This window comes from Balaenoptera acutorostrata, chromosome 1, assembly GCF_949987535.1.
Source record: "Balaenoptera acutorostrata chromosome 1, mBalAcu1.1, whole genome shotgun sequence".
Classification (NCBI taxonomy): domain Eukaryota; kingdom Metazoa; phylum Chordata; class Mammalia; order Artiodactyla; family Balaenopteridae; genus Balaenoptera; species Balaenoptera acutorostrata.
Genome location: NC_080064.1, coordinates 96342139 through 96363003, shown reverse-complemented (window position 1 = coordinate 96363003; position 20865 = coordinate 96342139). Strand labels below are relative to the sequence as shown.

The 20865-nt window shown below is 33.5% G+C and overlaps 1 protein-coding gene across 1 annotated transcript in view; it reads right to left on the bottom strand.

Annotated features, from left to right (window-relative positions):
• The window catches only part of STXBP3 (syntaxin binding protein 3), a 53289-nt gene that overhangs the window by 15387 nt on the left and 17037 nt on the right, over positions 1-20865 (bottom strand). Inside the window, exons 6-12 of the mRNA XM_007169486.3 lie at positions 19699-19799; positions 14856-15010; positions 11462-11552; positions 8524-8648; positions 5856-5951; positions 5663-5720; positions 370-435 (exon numbers count right to left, since the gene is read on the bottom strand). Coding sequence (XP_007169548.1) covers positions 370-435; positions 5663-5720; positions 5856-5951; positions 8524-8648; positions 11462-11552; positions 14856-15010; positions 19699-19799 — 692 coding nt within the window. The remainder of the gene's footprint in view (positions 1-369; positions 436-5662; positions 5721-5855; positions 5952-8523; positions 8649-11461; positions 11553-14855; positions 15011-19698; positions 19800-20865) is intronic.

The window sequence follows — 20865 nt, the reverse complement described above, 5'->3', positions numbered from 1 at the left end:
AATAAATAAATAAATAAATAAAATTTAAAAAATAACTGTTAATTCAATGAACCAAGTATAACAACAACCACTTGTCAATCCAATGTTGAACTTTCTTATTAAGTTGATAAATATTAAACTTTTTCTGTTTGGCTATTCAAGACAAAGATATAAAAAAATTTAAGCTGGATCTGAATAAATCAAGAGTATATACAGAGAGAACTCTATTGGGGAGCTTAGATATTTGGCGTATTTCTCAGACCTAAAGTAAGGTTTTAGCGGACAACTAACACCAAGTATTCCATGACACCCACTGCTAAACCTGACGACAGAACTGGATGGACTAATAAACTAAAAATGATAACACATCTTATATATGATACTGCTTACCTTAGTAATCTGTTTACGGAAATGGGGCATCTTTTTCATCAGTTGGGCAAGAGCACTAAGTGATGTCTAGGAAAAATAAAACATTTTTTAAAACAAACTTATGATTCAGTTATTTTTATATAACAACTTCAAAATCCTGTAGTCTTAAATATTTATTAATTTACTAAATATTTGGCAATTTTAAAAAGAAAACAAATTCAAGAGGTTTCCAGTTGCAGCCATGATAAAGTAACTGATATAAAAAATTATTCTCCCTCCATAAACAAAAACAAAATTGGACAAAATAAAAAAGACAACAGCTTTCAGGCAAAGGATTTTTCAAAAATAGCTCAAAGCTAGGTTACTTGAGCAAAGGAAAGCATAGGCGGTGATCCCTGCACTCATCTTGGCTCTTCCCTGAAACATTTTCCAAAACACAGTGAAAGGAAGTAGAGTTTAAGTAGAAAGCAAGTCTCTCCGGGCAGAGGAAAAAGAGATCAGAGTTTGGGGCTACTGAGGTAGGGTTTGGGGTCCAGGGTTAATAGAGAAAAGAGCCAGTCACAACATAACTCAAAGACATGTCAAAGGGTTGCCTTAGCATCCCTGGCCAAATACTAAGCTGCACATGTACAGGGCATAACTCTTAAAGGCCTAGCAGAGAACAACTGCAGAGATTTCAGAGGGGTCTTAATGCAAGACAATATTGGCATTCTCTGATCCAGACAAAGTAGACAGTTCTAAGTGAACATCCCAGACATTTAGTCCTGGAAGGACTGTATCTTCAGACTAAATGCAAAAGTGAAATACACTCAACATAACAAAAGCCTGACATGAAGTCTCAACAGAATCAAGGTTATTCACTAGCAAATTAACTGCCTGCCAGACGGAACTCAATACTCTTTGTAGAGAGAACATCATCAAGAGCCTTTGCAACATAGCATCCACAATGTCTAACATACAGTAATATATTACTGGACATGTAAAACAGGAAAAAGTGATCGATCCTCAAGTGATGAAACAGTCAATAAAAGTAGACCCAAGATAATCCAGACGCTGGAGTTAGCAGACAAGGACTTTAAAATATCATACTTACGTTAAAGAAAACAGGCGAAAAGATGAACTAAATGGATGAAAAGATGGAGTATTTCAATAGAGAATTATAGACTTTATTAAAAAAAAATTCAATGGATGTCCTAGAATTAAATGCAACTTTGAAATTAAAAACACAACGAATGACTCATACGTCATTGGTGAGACTGTAAAATGGTACAGCAAATTAGAACAGTTTGCAAGTTTCCTAGAAAATTAAATATACATTTACTATATGACCCAGCAATCCTACTCTTATTTATCCAACTGAATGAAAACATCTGTTCACACAAAACCTGAATGTTCACAGTGGCTTTATTTGTAATTGTCAACAACTTGGAAAAAACCTAAATGTTCTGCAACTTGTGAACAGATAAAACGTAGTATATCCATACAGTGGAATACTACTCATCAATAAAAAGTGTTGAAGCTCCTGTTACATGTCACATGGATGAATGTCAAGTGCATTATATTAAATGAAAAAGCCATATTGTATTATTCTATTTAGCTGTCATTCTGGAAAAGGCAAAACTATAGGAACAGAAAATAGATAAGTGGTTCTGAGGGGATCAGAGTTGAGTGGAGAGGTTGCCTACAAAGTGGCACAAGGCAATTGGGGGGGAGGTGTTGATGGAATTGTTCTATATCTTGGTTGTGGTTATATGAGAGTATACAATTGTCAAAACTCATGGAATTTTATACTATAAAGGGGGAACTTTACTTTCTAATGCAGTTTAAAAAACAATATGTTGAATGGGTTTAACTGCAGACTGGATACAACAGACAAAAGCAGGGGACTCAAAGTCAGGTTAATACAAAATATTTAATTAAAGCACAGAGGAGGAAAAAAGTGGGAAAATAAGGAACGGAATAGAAGAGATGTAGAATATGGTCCAAAAATCTAAAACACAAGTGAATGGAATTCTAGAAGGAGAGGAAAGACAGACTAGGACAAAATCAAGAAGTAAGGAAATAAGGGCCAAGAATTTTACAAATATGAAGAAAGTTACAAACCCAGTGATTCAAGAAGCTCAATAAACCCAAGGAGGATAAATACCAACAATAACACATCATAGTAAGGCATATTATGGTCACATTGCTAAAACTAAAAGATAAAGACAAAAATCTTTAAGAAGACACTTTATCTTCAGGAAATTAACAGTAACATGACAGCTGACTTCTTTAACAGAAATGATGGTAGCCAAAAGGTGACATATTGAAATCTTTAAATTGCTGAAAGGAAAAGAAGAACTGCCAACCTTGAATTCTAAATACAGCAAGTGTCTCTGTAAAACCTGTAAAACACAGATATCCTTAGATAAAAACAAAACTTGAGAGAAATCATCCAGCCCAGATGGAAACACTGAAGAGCAATAAGGAATAAATAACAACAATTTCAAATTTACGTGGATAATATAAAAGTCTATTGAGAATTTAAAACAAAAATAACATCCTGACTTTATAACACATATTAAAGTAAAATATATGACAACAATAGCACAAAAGAGGAAGGGAGGTAAATGGAGTTAAACTATTATAAGGTTCTTGAATTCTTTAGGACATGGCAAAAGTATACTTTAAGGTACACTGTGATAATATAAGGATACATTTTGTAATACCCAACATGATGACTACAAGAAGGATACCAAAAGGTAAAACAAAAGTTTATTTTGGAGACAAAATGGAATAGTTTAAAGAAAAAAAAAAAGGATGATATATAAAGAAGGCAGAAAAGGAAAAGGATAAAATAAATAGAAAACAAATAAGATGGTAACAAATTCAACTATATCAATAATTACATGAAATACAGATGGACTTAAACATTCTAATTACAAGATAAGGATCATCAGGTTGAATAAACAAACAAACCTCAACTATCAATACAAACTCTTTTTAAGAAGCACACTTTAAACATAAAGGCACAAATTGGTGAAAATAAAGGATGAGAAAAGATATACCATGTAAACACTAGCTAAAATAAAGCAGGTATGGCTATATTAAAATCAGACAAAGTAGAGTTTAAGTCAAGAAATATTGCAAATGAAAAACAAAATGACATTTTGTATTGATAAAAGATAAATTCAACAGAAAGATAACTATCTTAAATTTATAAAGACTATAATTAACATGGCTTCATCAGTTGATATAGCTTTGAAAGTTGACAAGATTCTAAAAAAAAATAGACTAATTCACAGCCATAAGCGATACCATTCTCAGTAACTGATATAAAAAGCAGATAAAAAATGAGTAAAGAAATAGAATATTTGAATAACATGATGAACCAACTTGATTTAATTGACACACATAGAATTTGTATTCTTTTCAAGTACACACTGTGTACTTAACCACAATAGGTTGTATGATAGGTCACAAGTCAAGTCTGAACAAATTTCAAAGGACTGAAATCATACACGGCACATTCTCTGACCACTGTATAGTTAAATTACAATTCAATAACAGAAAGACAAGTAGAAAATTCCCAAACTCTTTGAAATTAAAAAACATATTCTTATATAACACATGAGTCAAAGAAGACATCACAATGAGAGTTAGAAAATATTTTGAGCTGAATCAAAATAAAAATAGGTTATTCCAAAACTTGGGGAATGCAGCTGTAACAATGTTAAGAAGGAAATAAATAAATATATATAGTAAGAGAAAAAAGGTTGAAAATCAATGCTGTAAACATCCAACTCAAGAAGTTAGAAAAAGAAAAACAAGCCAAAGAAAGCTGAAGGTAGGAAATAAAAATGAGTAGAAATCAATTCAACATAAAACTAACATACAGTAGAGAAATCAGCAAAGCCAAAAGTTGGTTCTTTGAAATACTAATTATATATATAGGGCATATTAATAGTATATAGGCTAAAACACAAATTAACAATATTAGGATTAAATAAATAGAACACAGCTACAGGTTCTACAGACACTGAAAAGATAATAAGAGGATATCTGAAAATGAAGATGTAATAGACAAATCCCTTAAAAATGAACATCCCAAAACTGATATAAAAAAAATTAAAAATCTGAATAGTTCTGTAACTATTAAAGAATTTGTACATAAAGACTTCCCCATAAAAATGGAAAACTCCATGCCAGGACTGCTTCAGTTGTGAAGTCTTCCAAGCAATGATGAGACAAGTAATAACAACCTTACACAAACACTTCCAAAGAACATGAGAGGGAAAACATTACAACTCATTTAAAGACCAATATAATTTTGCTGCCAAAACCTGACAAGATTATCTCACTCACACACACACACACACACACACAAGAATTATTACAGGGAAATACTATTGTTCATAAACCTAGAAGTAAACATTCTAAGCAAAATATTAGCAAATAGAATCCAGTGATATAGGAAAAGGATAAAGTATCATGACTAAGTGGAGCTAATTCCAAGAATGCATGGTTGGTTTAATGTTAGAGAATCAATGAATGTAACTTATCACATTAACAGAATAAAAGAGGGAAAAAAATTTCAATAGGTGCTGATAAAGCATTTGATGAAATCCAACACCTACTGCTGATTTAAAAAAGCAAAACCAAAAAAAAACCTGTTGGCAAATATGGAATAGAAGGGAACTTCTTAATCTGACAAAGGATGTAACTAAAATAACCTAAAACTACCATAATACTCAATGATGAAATATCAAACACGTTTCCCGTTAGGTTGGGAATGAGACAAGGATATCCTGTCACCAGTTCTATTCTACATTATACAGCTAGGAGGTATTAACTACTAAGAAAACTAGTTTAAAAGGTATATGGATTCGAAAGGATCAGGTTAAATTTTCTACATTCACAGATACTATTGTGCAACTTTCTGAAATGATAGAAATGTCCTATATCTTGATTTAGGTGGTAGTTCCACAGGTATGTGTGTGTATGAATACATACATATGTATGTAAAAAGTTATTCACTATACACTTAAGATTTGTGCACTTTACTTAGGTAAATTATACTTCAATATAAAAAACCTAACAAGAATGCATTAATGCAATTGGCTAAATGGCCTTTTAAAAATAAATTTTAATGGAGCAAGACAGAGAAAATGTTGCTAACTGTTGAGGCTAGGTAATGGGTACATGAAAGTTTATTTTCTCTACTTTTGTGTATGTTAGAAATTTCCCAAAATGGAAAGTTAAATAGATAAAAAATTTTACACAAAATTTAAAATTCACCTTCATCATTATCTTGAAAGTTAAATAGCACTCTTACCTTTCCTTCCGTTGCTTTCTTTGTTGATGAAATTTCTTTCATAAGCTTGGGAATTTCCCTGTCAAATTGTGAGAGAATTCTTTAAATTTCTAAGGTGTAATTCTTTACAAAAGTATTTTAAGATTACAAAAGGTACTATCATGTATTTAGTATTTTAAAAATGTAGAATAAAAATTAAAATGAGTTCACATACTCTAATACAACTGCAATATGCCGATGTCGAATTCTGACCCAGAGGTCATCATCTTCTTCAAGGATTGCCTCCTTTTCTTTCCCATCTGTTTTATAGCTACAAGTAGAGAGAAGTATGAACTTCTGGATTATTTTCCCACCCAAAAAGCGAAAGAAACATTTTTGTAAACAATAATTTTAAGATACAGCTCAAGAAACTGAAGAGTACATCCACTATTTTGGGGGATAATGAATACATACTCAAAACTAAGGCATATTGTTATCCATACAATAAAGATCAAAGTGCTATGTCTATCAAGACCTTTTTACTTTCAACATTAGGTTTAGCTGTCATTATTATAGAGTTTTATCTCAGCAAAGTGGTATCTTAGAAACAAAAATTCAACGTTCCACAATCAACTTTAAGAACAAGAGTGAATACACTAACAATTTGTATTCTAGTTGCTCAAAACACTACTTTGACGTTCTAATAACCATCAACTCAACTATCAAACATCCATTAAGAAAAGAAATGTCACCCCCTAGTGTAGCCTATTAAGTACTGAAGGTGTTTCAGAGTTGGTACAAAATTCACAAACATATATCATCTGTTTCTATAGTCTTCCCTAACCCTATAACCACATCTCCTTTAAAGAATGGGAAAGGAAATGAGAGAAAAACTAGTGTAGCCATTAAAAACCTTGATTGCTTTAATGAGTTCTACTGAACTGAGAGGCAATTCAAGAGGTTCATGAAATTACTCAAAATGGGCTTCCTGACTGCTTCCCCAAATGTAATTCCTCGCTTCTCTTTTTATGCAAATAGCCAGCCTCCTTCCATTTGTGGCGCTGGAAAATTCAATCATCCTTGGGACTGTCAACGTCCTGAGCCAAGATCAGAATGGACAGCATTGAGCTTTCCTAGCACTGGATAACAGACAATAAATGGAGATTTCTGCTGTATAAATATAATCATTTCTACAATCCCCCAAATTTCAGGCCCCGTCTATAAAACCATCTACCTATTTGGTCTTAATTACAGATGTCCAAAGGCAGAACGACTGTGCTTAATTACAAGACTGCACTAAGGACAGAGGCCTTTTTGTCATTTAAAATGCCACTTTGTACTTCTTTAACCTTTGATTTATAAACAAAGATTAAGGCAGCAAGCCTGACAATACTAAAAGATGATGACAATCCTAAGAGTACATTTGCAGAGGTGACCAAGATGAAGAACACAGTCTGGATACTTAGAAGTTTCTGCTCTGCATTATTTCCATTAAAAATTGGGATGGAGCACAATCCACAGGGAGTTCATGCTTCCATCTAGTCTTATCCCTGGACTTTTTGATTCATTCAAAAAATCTCTGACTTCTTTGTTTTTGTTTTTAAATAAGTCTCTCCATTACTCTTAAAAAATTAAACCTTGCTTTGCTTGCCAGCAAACCTAGGGAGATAAATAAAAAAAAAAAGTGCTAGGTCAGAAATGTTGGAAACTTATGTCAATAGTCTGGAACCAAACTCTTAAGTGCCATCAGTTTAAGTCGTTTCTAAATCTCTTGAGCAACGTAGGTTTAGAGACCTAAAGGATAAGAGAGGTAAACAACATGCTTTCTGAAAATTCTGAATAAACTGCTTAAAACTACTTTTATATTAGAAAAACTAATTTTATATTAGAATAACTACTTTTATATTAGAAAAACTACTTTTATATTAGAAAAATGTTGATCTACGTCATCTAACATTAATACAAATAACAAAGAAAAACTCAGAAGCCAGAATTTGACCAGAATGCAAATAAAAATACAACAGAAAATACAAAATTAGTTTAACAATATTTGGTTTAAGGAAAAATATTAAGTATTATAATTGGCACAAATTTTTGGATCTTTTTAATCTATTAAAATTACTAAATTAATTTAAACATAAAATTTCAGAAAACTAATTTTCTTTTTCATTACTATGCTCAAAGCAGTAAATCTTAGCTGAAAAATGCCAATTTGGATTTAGAAATTATGATATCAAATAACATGTTATATATATATGTATATATATATGTGTGTATATATATATATATACACACACTCATAAATGATACACAAAGGTACAATAAAATGGTTCCTTAACAGAAAAGTGATTTCATTTTTTATTTAGCTACTTGATATTACTTTTAAAGTTAATATGCTTATATCAGAGTTAAGTCAATAATAGGTGCCAAATTGGTAAACCTGTATCTATTCTCAGTAACCATCCTAATTAGGTTCCTAGTCTTCTAATCTTTTTAAATACACTATGTTGACAAGACGCACATATAGATAACTTTTGGATGTGTGATTCAGAATAATCACAGACTAACCAATTTGAATATGGTTTCCACTTCAATAAATATAGTAGTGGGCCTGGTATTTACTGAAAAGTACAAATTCCAGCTGTTTAAAATCTATTTTTGTTGTAGACACAGTTAAGGAAGCAAATACACTGAAAAAGCTTCAAAGCAGTTAAATTACCCATTAACTAACAAGGTCAAGATATTTTTAATAGATTATGATTATAGGGGTAAGAGAAGGATAAAGTCTCTGAAGAAAAAAGGTTACAGGGGCTATAGATTTCTGGTGCCTGAACGAATCATTAAATGCTAATATCCTATCCTGTTTGTATATGTCCTATATATTCCCTTCAAGTTATACTTGCTTGTATGTATCATTCTCAATCGGCAGTAGATCATATGCCATTGCCTGAAAGGTCAGTTCATGCAGGACAGTGGACACAGGATCAAAGCCACGATCAATTATTATGAGCTGGGAATGAGTTTTACCCTGGAATAACAAAATAAAATTATCTTAAGAAACTTCAATTTCTTTGTGTGAACACATTTTTAGTATCTTAGAAAACAAAAGCAGACTTTTCCTAAGTTCTGCCCCATTCCTAAGAATGTGAAGTTATATTAAAACAGAAAAATCTGAGTGGTAGAACAGGGAAGAAAATAAGACTACAAAACCAAAAGCTTTCATAATTAGAGTAAGAGGCTATACTCAATAATATAATATTGTGAAAATTCCTTTAAAAAAAGTAACATTTGGCCTGCACTAAATCTATTTCCTTAGGAATTCAGCTCCATAAACACTAAAACTGATATAAATTATGAATAGTAGTTATTACTTGAGCTCTTTATGCTACATACTGCACTAAGCAAGAAATATCCATATTATTTAATTCTTATAGCAACCCTGTGAGACAGGGATTATTAACTCCATTTGACAATGGGGGCATTAAGGCTTAAAATTAAGTAACTTGCCCAAATCACATAGCTAGCTAGTGTGTGGTAGAAGGGAGATTCAAACCCAGGTCAGCTTCACTCCATGGCCTGTACTCTTAACCATTACGCATTTTAAAAGATTACATTGATGCCAGCTAAGATGGTAAATTACAATGAAAGCTTTGCTATCATTAACTCATAAACAGCACTAATCATTAAACAGTGAATAATAGTGCTGGGAAAAATCATTGTTAATATCAGTATCTTCCATACTTCATTTTAAAAAGTAATAAATTCTTTGGATTATTATTTGGAGCAGTAAGAGACAACCACAACTAAGACAAACATTTCTTATTTATTTACTTACAGCAGACAAAGGTAAACTACATAGAATAGATCTTTAAAATTTTTTTTAGTTAACCATTCACTCATTTAAATAAACCTTGAGATAGTATGGTATAGTGATTAAGAGCACAGCCTCTGGAATCAGGTAGATCTGGGTTTGAATCCAGCCTTGACCACTTTCTTTCATTTTTTTTTTTTTTTTTAATTTTTTGGCCACGCCACACAGCTTATGGGATTTTAGTTCCCTGACCAGGGATCGAACCTGGGCCCTCGGCAGTGAGAGCGTGGAGTCCTAACCACTGAACCGCCAGGGAATTCCCAGCCTTGACCACTTTCTTGTTGTACAACTTTGGACAAATTGCTTAACTTGTTAATATCTCAGTATTCTCATTAAAAAACAAACAAAAAATATATATATTTAATCAGAACCTCTGCCCTATAAGATTACTGTAAAGATTAAATGTAATAATACCATGAACACTTAGCACAGTGCCTGGCACTTAGTAAGCCCTCAATACATGTAAGTTATGAGTCTTCAGAAATATGAATAGGAAAAAGACTGTGCAATATAAGTGCTATATCAGGGCTTGGGGTTATGAAAGTATGTGAGAGGAAGAATCGCTTGACCTGAAGAGTGAGGAAAGACTTCAAAAAGGAGGTGACACTCTCTCAGGTCCTTGAATGAAGAAAAGGTATCAAGCATTTGAAAGATGTATAATTTCTGAGGCAGAAAGAATGGAAAGGACAAGTTTGGTTTTTGTGGATTTTCCTTTTTCTCATTGAAATCATGAAGGACTAAAGGGATATTAACTAATATAATGATCGTTTATCTCTTTCCTCGTTCAACAAACATTTATTGACTACCCACTATGCTATGTATACCGAGCCATTATCTTCATAACTACAACCAGGACAACAGATTTCACTAGTCCTCCAAACCAAAAACTAGTAACTTTTAAAGTTCTAAACCAACATTACATCTAATCTTACACCCTCCATTCTAGCCAAGTTGTTTGATTGTGAATTTTGCCTTTTTCTCTATGCCTCTGCCCAAAGAATCCTGTTATCCAAGAAAAAAACTCCCTCTTCTGTTATACTCATTCTTCAAGCTCAAGGGCCTCTTCCTCTAGGATGCCTTCCAAGACTCCAGTTACAATAAGATTAAGCCCCAGCCTATGTTCCCACTACATTTCATGTATTCTTCTCTCATTCCTCTTACTACATGCATTGTAATTGGTGGTTTCCTTGCCCATCTCCTCTTCTAAACTATCAACAGTTCCTTCTTTTCATTCTTCAGCTCCTGTAATATGGCTTCCTAGCCCTCTGGCACCACCTCTGTCAGTCTACTCAAGCTCTTCACTCTCCAACCCAAGTTCAAATGCTAGAATTCCCCAGGTTCTAATCTTAGTCTTAGATTACTTTATATTACCTTGATAAGATAGTAATAGCTATCATTCATTAAACTCCTATTATATGCCAAACACAAGCTAATCTGCCTAATCTTCATACCAACCAAGCACGGTACATATCATCTGATCCATTTTATAGATGAAAATACAACTCAGAGTAAATAATATGTCCAAGAACACAAAGCTGGTGATAACAGGAAAAATTATGTTTATTAACTCTTTACTCAGTTGCAAGCACTATTCTAAAAACTTTTTATGTATTAACTCATTTAATCCTCTATTTTATAAAATAGGTATTCTCTTATTATCCCCATTTTATAGATAAGAAAACGTAGGCACAGAGAAGTTACATCATTTGCTAATTGACATATCTATGAATTAAATGGCATAGCCAGGATTTACACAAAGTGCTTACTTCAAAACCCTTATCTTCCCCTCTAAGCCACACTGTCTATTAAGACTTCTACTACCACTTATATCAGTGATTCCCAAATCAAAATTGGGGATCTGTGTTAATGATTCTCAAATCAATACTGGAAAATGAATGAACAGTTTCCTTGGTTTATAAAGAAATAAGACAGACTTTATGCATAACCACTATTTGTCTTTTATATGTTACCTTTATTAGGCTCTTCTCATCAATCTTGTAGTAGTTTTCAAGTTTTTTTTCAACAAGCTGAGCAAGCTTACTGGCATTATCTAGAGGTTTACTAGAAACAGAAAAAATGTTCAAACAATTATCTTTCTTTCAAGACACACTTTACAATATCAAGTTGAATTCTAAAATTAAACCATAAATTTATTAATTTAAAAGACTTTATAAACATGGAGAAGTTCAGATAATACATCAAATATAATGCTATATCAATTTGTCTGGATTTTATCAATGTAAACCTTATCATTCATTTGTGCTTCAGATTTTTTTTCATATGAAGGAAATATTATAAATAAAACCGCAGTCCCTTTATTCCCCTCCCAATTCCTGGTCTTTTCCGCCACCCCTAGCTACCCCCACTCCAAGGCAACTACTATCATGAATTTGATGTGTATTCTTCCTGTCATTACTATTATACATATGTTTACTGTTTTATACGTGTTTTAACAGTATGTTTTTACTGTTATATATATATGTGTGAGATCTATCTATGTTGACACACATATCAAATTTAATCATTTTAGTTCTATATAGTATTCCATCATATGATTTATACTGGATTCTATGCATTCATTCCCCTAAAGATGGACATTTAAGTCATTCTCAATTTTATACTATTGCAAACAACATTGAAACAAATATCTTTGTACATACATCTCCATGTACATGTCTCTCTAGATATATTATTTCTAAAAGTATAATTGCTAGATTATATGGTATGTACATTTTCAACTTTTCCAGATATTACCATATTACTCTCCAAATTACTTGACCAATTATCTCTCCCACTAGCAGTATGAGATCTCCCTACATGCTCTCTAACATGCAGTCAACTTTCCAATATAGTCTTTTGCATAAAATCTTATATACCACTGTCTCTAAAATGATAAAATCATACTCTAAATTGTAACTTCATGACCAGTGACATTATTGTAACTTCCGAGTCTACAAGAAATTGTTGGAAAAGGCTCTTCAGTTAGCACACCAACCTCAAAAATGGAGGCTCTCCTTGTAAAGGGTTTCAAAGTGTTAAATGACCTTTAGGTTTTATACCTCAAAAGTAAATAAAGCAGCAGCTATAAAGAATAATTTATTACACATTTTGCTTTAAAATATTTTCAAAAGGAAATAATTTCATGTTAGAATTACACTTGAAAAGTCCATGAGGTCTAAAAGAATACTTTGTGAAAGAACAAGTAGGATTCTAAAAGCCTGATTATTTAACTATTACAATAACTCCAAACAGGTCCAAAGGTGAGCTATTAAATTATAAATTGGCCTCAGTTATCCCTCAGTATCCACAGGGGATTGGTTCCAGGACCTCACTCAGATTTCAAAATCTATGGATGCTTAAGCCTCTTTTATAAAATGGCGAAGTATTTGCATATAAACTATGCATATCCCCCATATACTTTAAATCACCTCTAGATTACTTATAACACTAATACAGTGTAAATACTATGTAAATCGTCATAAATACAATGTAAATGTTATGTAAATAGTTGTCTGCATGTAGCAAATTCAAGTTTTGCTTTCTGGAACTTCCTGGAATTTTGTTTTTTTAATATTTTCAATCCACGATTGGTTGAATCTGAGGATGCCGAACCTGTGGATATATATGGCTGACTATATTACATACTCATTTCCCTGAACAGAGCCAAACACCAAGAGCAGAAGCTTGAACAGAGACTGAACTCTAGCAGGAGATAAACAACTTAAGTTCAGAATGTAATTAGCATATCACCTATAAGAAAAAGAATGTTTCCAACACCTGAGGTATGAGTGAAGAGCCTGTTTGGTCACATCTGAATTAAGGAGATTTACTATATTCTTTCTAAGTAATTAACAGATTTTTTAAATGGTCAAGAATAATGAAACTTAAATATAAAGTACTAGATGAATTTGAAATTAAACAATTCATCCAACTACCTTGACAAATGTCAATGTTTAAGTTAAAGAAACTTTTAAAACAGAAACAAGTGACATAACTTATTAGTTGTAGTACAGTATATTTACGTCTACTAGTTTATTAGTGTCATACACTATTTTGAGCTCTTTACAGATATTAACTCATTTAATTCTAAAAACAACCTTATATGGTGAGTACTATGATTGTTCCCATTTCATAGATAAAGAAACTGAGAGCAGAAGGATCACACAGCCAGTAAGCAGCAGAGATTAAAATCCAAGCTGTCTGGCTATACAGAACAACATGAATGTCTAAGAACATAATACTGAACAAAGCCAGAAATAAAAAACATCATAACCCCATTTATACCAAGTTCAAAATCAGGCAAAACTAAAATATGTGTTAGAAGTCAAGATAGTAGTTACCTCTGGGGAGGAGACAGGGGGTGACGACTAGAGGGGATTATGAGGGGGGCCTCTGAGATACTGTTAGTATTCTATTTCTTGACCTTGGTGAAGTTAGATGGGTATGTTCACTTTGGAATGATTTATCAAGCCATATAAATATAATTTATGCACTTTACAGTAAACTTTATTTTTAATAAGAAGCAAATAAATAAAGGTACATAGTACTAAAGTCAAACTTTAACTTTTAAAAAACTCCAAAAATCGGGCTTCCCTGGTGGCGCAGTGGGTAAGAATCCACCTGCCAATGCAGGGGACACGGGTCCGAGCCCTGGTCCAGGAAGATCCCACATGCCGCAGAGCAACTAAGCCCGTGCGCCACAAATACTGAGCCTGCACTCTAGAGCTCGCGAGCCACAACTACTGAGCCCACGTGCCACAACTACTGAAGCCTGCACGCCTACAGCCAGTGCTCTGCAACAAGAGAAGCCACCACAATGAGAAGCCTGCGCACCACAACGAGGAGTAGCCCCCGCTCGCCGCAACTAGAGAAAGCCCATGCGCAGCAAAGAAGACCCAATGCAGCCAAAAATAAAATAAATAATAATAATTTAAAAAAAAAACAAAAAAACCTCCAAAAATCTATTTAAAATGGCTACTGGAATTAGATACCATAGATATTTAGATACTATAACCAGTATCCAGATACTATGACTATTTAAATTTGGTGGAAATTCAATAAAACATTAAATGTAAGATGGTATTCCCCATAGGACAACAAAGACATTCTTCTAAGCATTCCTTAAACTCATGAAAAATATACATGTAAACCATACCAAATTTAAGCTCTGAAATTCAGTAATAGAGGCTATTAGTTACTCTGAAATTTAAGCCTTAAACTTTAAATCTCCTATATGTACAGCATAATTTTATAAAGAAAATAAATTCTGCAAACCAACACACAAAAGCACAGAGACATTACTTACTTCTATACCAAAGAGCAAACAGATAGCATAACATATAAAGGCACCACTGAGTGTCTTACCTTTTATATCTTACTCCAGGATTTTCATCCAGGGTAGCACATACTGTAACTATCTGCTCAGCCATCGCTTCCATGATGATATCTTTTCCATTTGCATTACTAGGGTCTGGACTGTAACAGTAATAGAATGCATCTGGTACATCAAGAGTATATACCTAAGTTAGGCCAAAAAAAGTCACACTGTCAATTTAGAAACTTGACTAAAAATATATATCTAGAAAAACACAGCTATTCCTTGGGATTCTAAAAAAAAATACTTGCACCAACCATGCTGTTTCCTGAAACAACTGTGTCTTTACCTTAATCAAATCTCATTTTCTCTGTCATCTTGATTTCATCCTTTATTTCTTTTCTCACTCTCCTTTCCTGCTTAGTCTACCTCTCTCCTTCAATTCTTGTTTCATATATAGATTGTACTCTTTGATTTTCTCTACCTGTGCAGCAGATGAAGAAATCTGAGGTAGTCAAACAAAAATAAAAATCTAAAACCTGGCACAAAGAAATAAAACAAAGCCAAAATTGGTCTATATATTTGACATACATTAAAATCTTAACCCATTAGAGAATAACCTAGAAATTTTCCAAAGTTGATATATATTTTCAACTCTAGCTTATACTCTTAATGTCCTTAAAATAGAGACATACTTCCCCAAAAGACACAGCATTGTGCCAGACATAGTACTGGTCTTACAATATATACAGTGAAACCTCACAGACATTTTTCAACTAACAAAAGCATTTACTTACATGCAAAGAATTGGATTAGAGATTTACTATTATTGTGTTATTTGAAGAATACAAAAGAAAAAGCTCTCTAATTGGAGTTGAGATTTTCCCATTAAATTAATTTTAATTTTGTTTTTTAAACAATGATAGTAATCCCCCTTAGCCTAGGATAATGTACTGAGTGTAAAAGTAGACATGTAATAAACATTATAGGTTTACTAATGAATTATGAATAAACTTCCCTGCACTTCCTTTCACACAAAGTAATTCGTTTCTCTGAACATAACCCATCACTAACAGCAGCAGCCTGAACATAGACTGAGATTTAGCTGAAGCTAATCCACTTATGTCTGTGTTGCTGTATTAACAAAGTCTTAGTTGCTGTATTAACTGCCAACAAGCACCCTACAGCTGGACTGTGGCTTTCTCATAGCATTCTATCCCATTGCAGTAGATAATATCTGTTCAAAAATATTGCCCTCCCTACAGGGCCTCTCCCTATGGGAGTATACTTCCCACTCATTGATATCAGGCTTGCTATGGTCATTGGAATGTGAGTAGAAGTGACATGTGCCACTTCCCTACAGAAGTTTTAAAAGCCATTGTATGGCTCCACCATTTCTCTTTTCCCTCTGCTATGTCCCAGACAGGGGCTACTCCTTCAGCCTAAGTCCCAGAATGAAGAGGATGTAGAGCAAAGCCCCAGTCAAACCACAATGGACACTAACATGAAGGAGAAATAAACTTTGTTGCTGTAATGCACTGTGATTTGGGGAGTTGTTACCACAGCTTAAATTAATCTTAGCTATTATCTAATACTCTAATGAACCAAATACAATTTTGGAGCTGGTTTTCATTCTACACCCACATCTTCCCTTTCCTTCCTTCTCCTCCCCCCACTTTCCATCACCACCATGACATGTTCCTTTAGACTATTACTAAATGCTTTCTTCATCTCCATGACCCACAATCAGCTCCTTAAATATAGGAACTCTCGCCCCACAACCTCCACCTACTTTTCTTGCTAAATTATAGCCAGCTTAGCGCTGTTTCTACCTACATACAATCTAGCACCCTCTCCACTAACTATACCAGACTTTTTGTACTCCCTGAGGTCCACTGTAAACAAACTCCCTCATATTCTTTAATACTTTCCATCTAATTGCCCTAAGGTATATGTGACAGCATTAATTGCCTTAAACCCTTTGAAAGGGAAAGAGAGCTTTCTTTAATCCCTTTGACTCATGGATTCAGGAGGAGTCAACCACCTTCCTCTCTATGCAACTCTGAAATATGATGAACGTCCAACTTCTCTTCTTCGGAAGACTATCATATCTGACTTTACCAATTTCTCCTCAACGATCACCCGACTTCTACTTTTCCTTAAAGACTTTAGGACTTTTCTGTACCAGCCCATTTTCTGCCATCACTCTTGATGGAACCTGGTGCCTCCTACAACCTGGTCCCAACCTACCTACAGACACAGCCTTATCTATCATACCATCACCCATTATAATCCTTATTCCTGCTGCTCCCCTGCACTTTCCTGCTTCTGTATCTTTGCACTCACGCTATTCTCACTTCTTAGAATATTTCTTCCCTCTTCATTACTACCTTATGAAATTCTACCTATTTTTCAAGTGTTTTCTCATTTTCCTAGTAAGAATTAATCTCCTCTTGTGGCAGACTATGAGCTGCCTCCTAAAAAACCATTGTTCCCTTACTTTTCAGTAATCATACCAATTATTTGGGGTAGGCAGCCATATGCTTGGCTAAAACACTACATTTCCATTTTCCATGCACTTGGGTATTGCCATGTGACTAAATTTTAGCTAGTAAGATATAAATGAAAATGTGCTTTCTTCTTTCTCTCCTTCATCCTCCTTCCTCAAATGAGAATGTAATAACTCTACAGACATCTTGGATCATGAGGGCCATCCCTAAGACACCAGGCCCCTGACAATTTTGTAGAGCCAGCATACTGGCCTTACATAGCCCACTTCCTGACTTTTTGTATATTAGCAAGAAATAAATTTCCAACTTGGTTACACACTGAAAGTTTAAGTTGTCCTGTTATATGCAGTTGAACCTAATCTTAACTGATATTGTTTTGAAGATGTGTAATACTTTGTATCCCTTTCACAGCTCTCAGATGAGGGTGGGGCACATATCTTGATCATCTTTTCATAGCATACTCTTTGCATCTAGAAGACAATGTCCACTGCACATGATCTTGATAAATGCTCACATAGGCCTTTGCTTACAGCTCAAAGCAGTTAGCAGTATTTCATTTATATCTTCACTTGCAAACAAACAAAAGGTCACAATACAAAACTGAGAAAATTACAATTTTCACTGTAATTTCCCCATAACAGTTAAATTTATTAAGTAAACTCCCTTAAGATATTTATCAAGGAAGTAAATTAAAAGAAAAAACTTCTTAGGGGAAAAACATAGCCAACAGATAGGACCTTAAATAATCACAACATTTTGCAAAGACTGGTAAGTAGAAGAGTCTCATGAGATTTGTCTATACACACAAAGACAAGTTACTTCCATCAGCCATCAAATTAGTCAGATATATACACAAACCTCTCCTTCAAATACAGCAATTACTGAAATTTACTGAATTCTGAGGCTAAAACCATATTTATCTTCTGTGCAGCAAGATGCTCTGGACACATTTGTAATATTTATCACACCACTATTTAATCCCACATCATTTTAGGAAGCCCATTTTCAACCTACACTGAACTTACATATCATATTAAAAAGAATAAATCTAAAGGTAACCTTTGGAAAACAGTTTAATGTTAAGCAGATATCTTAAAATTTTACAAACTTGATTATGGTCTTTCTTTGTCAAAAACAGCAACAGCTTAGGGACTTCCCTGGTGGTCCAGTCGTAAAGAATCTGCCTTCCGATGCAGGGGACACAGGTTTGATCCCTGGTCGGGGAACTAAGATCCCACATGCCACGGGGCAACTAAGCCCACGCGCCACAACTAGAGAAGAGAAAACCCGCATGCCACAACTAGAGAGAGAAAAACCCACACGCCACAACTAGAGAGAAGCCCGGGCACTGCAAAGAAAGATCACGTGTGCCTCAATGAAGATTTCACGTGCCGCAACTAAGACCCGACGCAGCCAAATAAATAAATAATATTAAAAAAAAACCCACACAAAAACCCCTCCCAAAAAACCCAGCAACAGCTTAAAAGAAAAATTCATTATCCAGGACTATTCTATTTCTTAAAATATTGACCTTAGAGTTCCAAACAACAGTAAACTATTTTAATTCTATGAAATGTTGGAATCCAAACACAGAGAACAGAGCTAAACAATGCACTAGCTGTGTGATTACGGCAAGTTACTTAACCTCTTTGATTTCCTCATCTTTAAAATGTAGATAGAATTATCATCTATTCATAGGGCTATTGTGAAGATTACCTGCATACATTTATGTAAAGCATTTAGGAAAGTGTCTGACACAGAGAAAGTACTATGTGCTTGCAATTATTAATTGAAGGCTCATTAACTATTCCAAAGGCAAAACAAATCTACAAAAATCCTTCATTTTATAAATTAAAATAAATAATAGTTTATATAACATTACGTAAAAAGTTTATTAAAGAACTTTGTTTTAATATCACAAATGGTTACAGAAGCTAAAAGTATTTATCTCTTTGGAGTCATTTAACAAACATTATGCTAAAAATCTTTTGGTTTCATAATCTGATAGGGCTGTAAACCTTGACACACACAGGACTTAGTGGGAGATGTGAAATTTGAGTCCACTTTCATTATTAATGTTATATTCCAATTTAGTACTCATGTTCCTCCCTTCATCAGAGGAAATGTTTATTCGTGGATTGTTCAAACTTCGCCAAATACATAACATGTAAAACATCTTTAGGATAAACCTTATTAACAAATAAGCTCATAAAACTGAATTTTAAAATCCATTATAAACTAAACTTAAAAACAAAAGGCGTTTGGGTCTTCTGAGCACAAGCTGCCCATTCTCCTTGCTTGACCCTTATAACAAACCTTCCTCTGCTCAAAAAAAAAATTTGTTTAATAAAAAATAAATTAAAAAAATAAAAATAGAAAGTACCTGCGATTCAAGTGGAATGAAGGAAATATTTATTTCTTTACATCTTCTTATTGTCTTGGAGCAAGAAGCCTTAATTTTGTTAAAGAGACTATCAGGGCAAACTGAGAGGGGAAAAAAAAAAAAATCAAAGCATATAACTGCATCTAAATTTTCATTCTTTTGAGTAAATCATTCCAACATCCAAGAATATTTATTTTTTATATATAATTACTGACTTTCACAAAGTAATTTACTATGAGGACAGAGATAATATGTAAATACTGTTTTTCACTTTATAGAACAGATGCATTCTAGTAATGAGGGTTGTAATACAAATTCCACTTTCCCCATTCGTATCCACCGCAACCTAAGATATATTTCCTTAGAGAGCTGCTAACATAGCAAACTAAAATTGTTAGGAAGGAAAATCAAGTCCAAACTAAGGACTTAATAAACTTTCACAGGACTTACAGAACTTCTTAGGAATTTATACTACTTTTCTAAATCTGCCACTAAGTGCAGCCACACCACACAAATTTTTAATTTTTCCTTGAATTACAGGATATCCTCTAGTGTCAGGAAATTTTCAGCCTCTAAACTAGTAAGTTCTGGACCTTAGAACCTGTCTTTTCCCCCCTTTTACTTAACTGCTTATATAGTTTCACTAAAACTAGGTTGGAGTATCAACCACTGGCTTCTGCTGTCTTTTAACATGTTGTTCTTTACCCTCAAAATTCCTTAAATTAAAAGAGGCTTCATACTCATTAAATTTTATCAATTCTATAAACATGAATTTCTGTATAATAAGGTTACTTAAATGACAAATACTTATGATATGGCCTTTTAAAAAATGCAAGCTACTACTAGGTATGAGATAAATAAAAATTTACAGGAAAAATAATATAGAAAGCTGCTTTTTATTTGAATGTACAGCATAGAAAAAGAAATGTGATAGGTTTTTTTCCCTTAATATTAGCAAACAGATGGCAGTTTCTTCAGTGCATCTCCCAAAGGGTCTTATTTTTTTATTATATAATCAAATCCCCAGTTGAAACTTTTATTTAAAGAAGAATTCTTCCTGTTATTGGCACAGAATTTGAGGGATAGCCCTCTCCATCAACCCCCTCACCCCTGTATACCAGCAAAAATGACTATCTTTTGAAACTAGTTTGGAATGATTTAATTTTC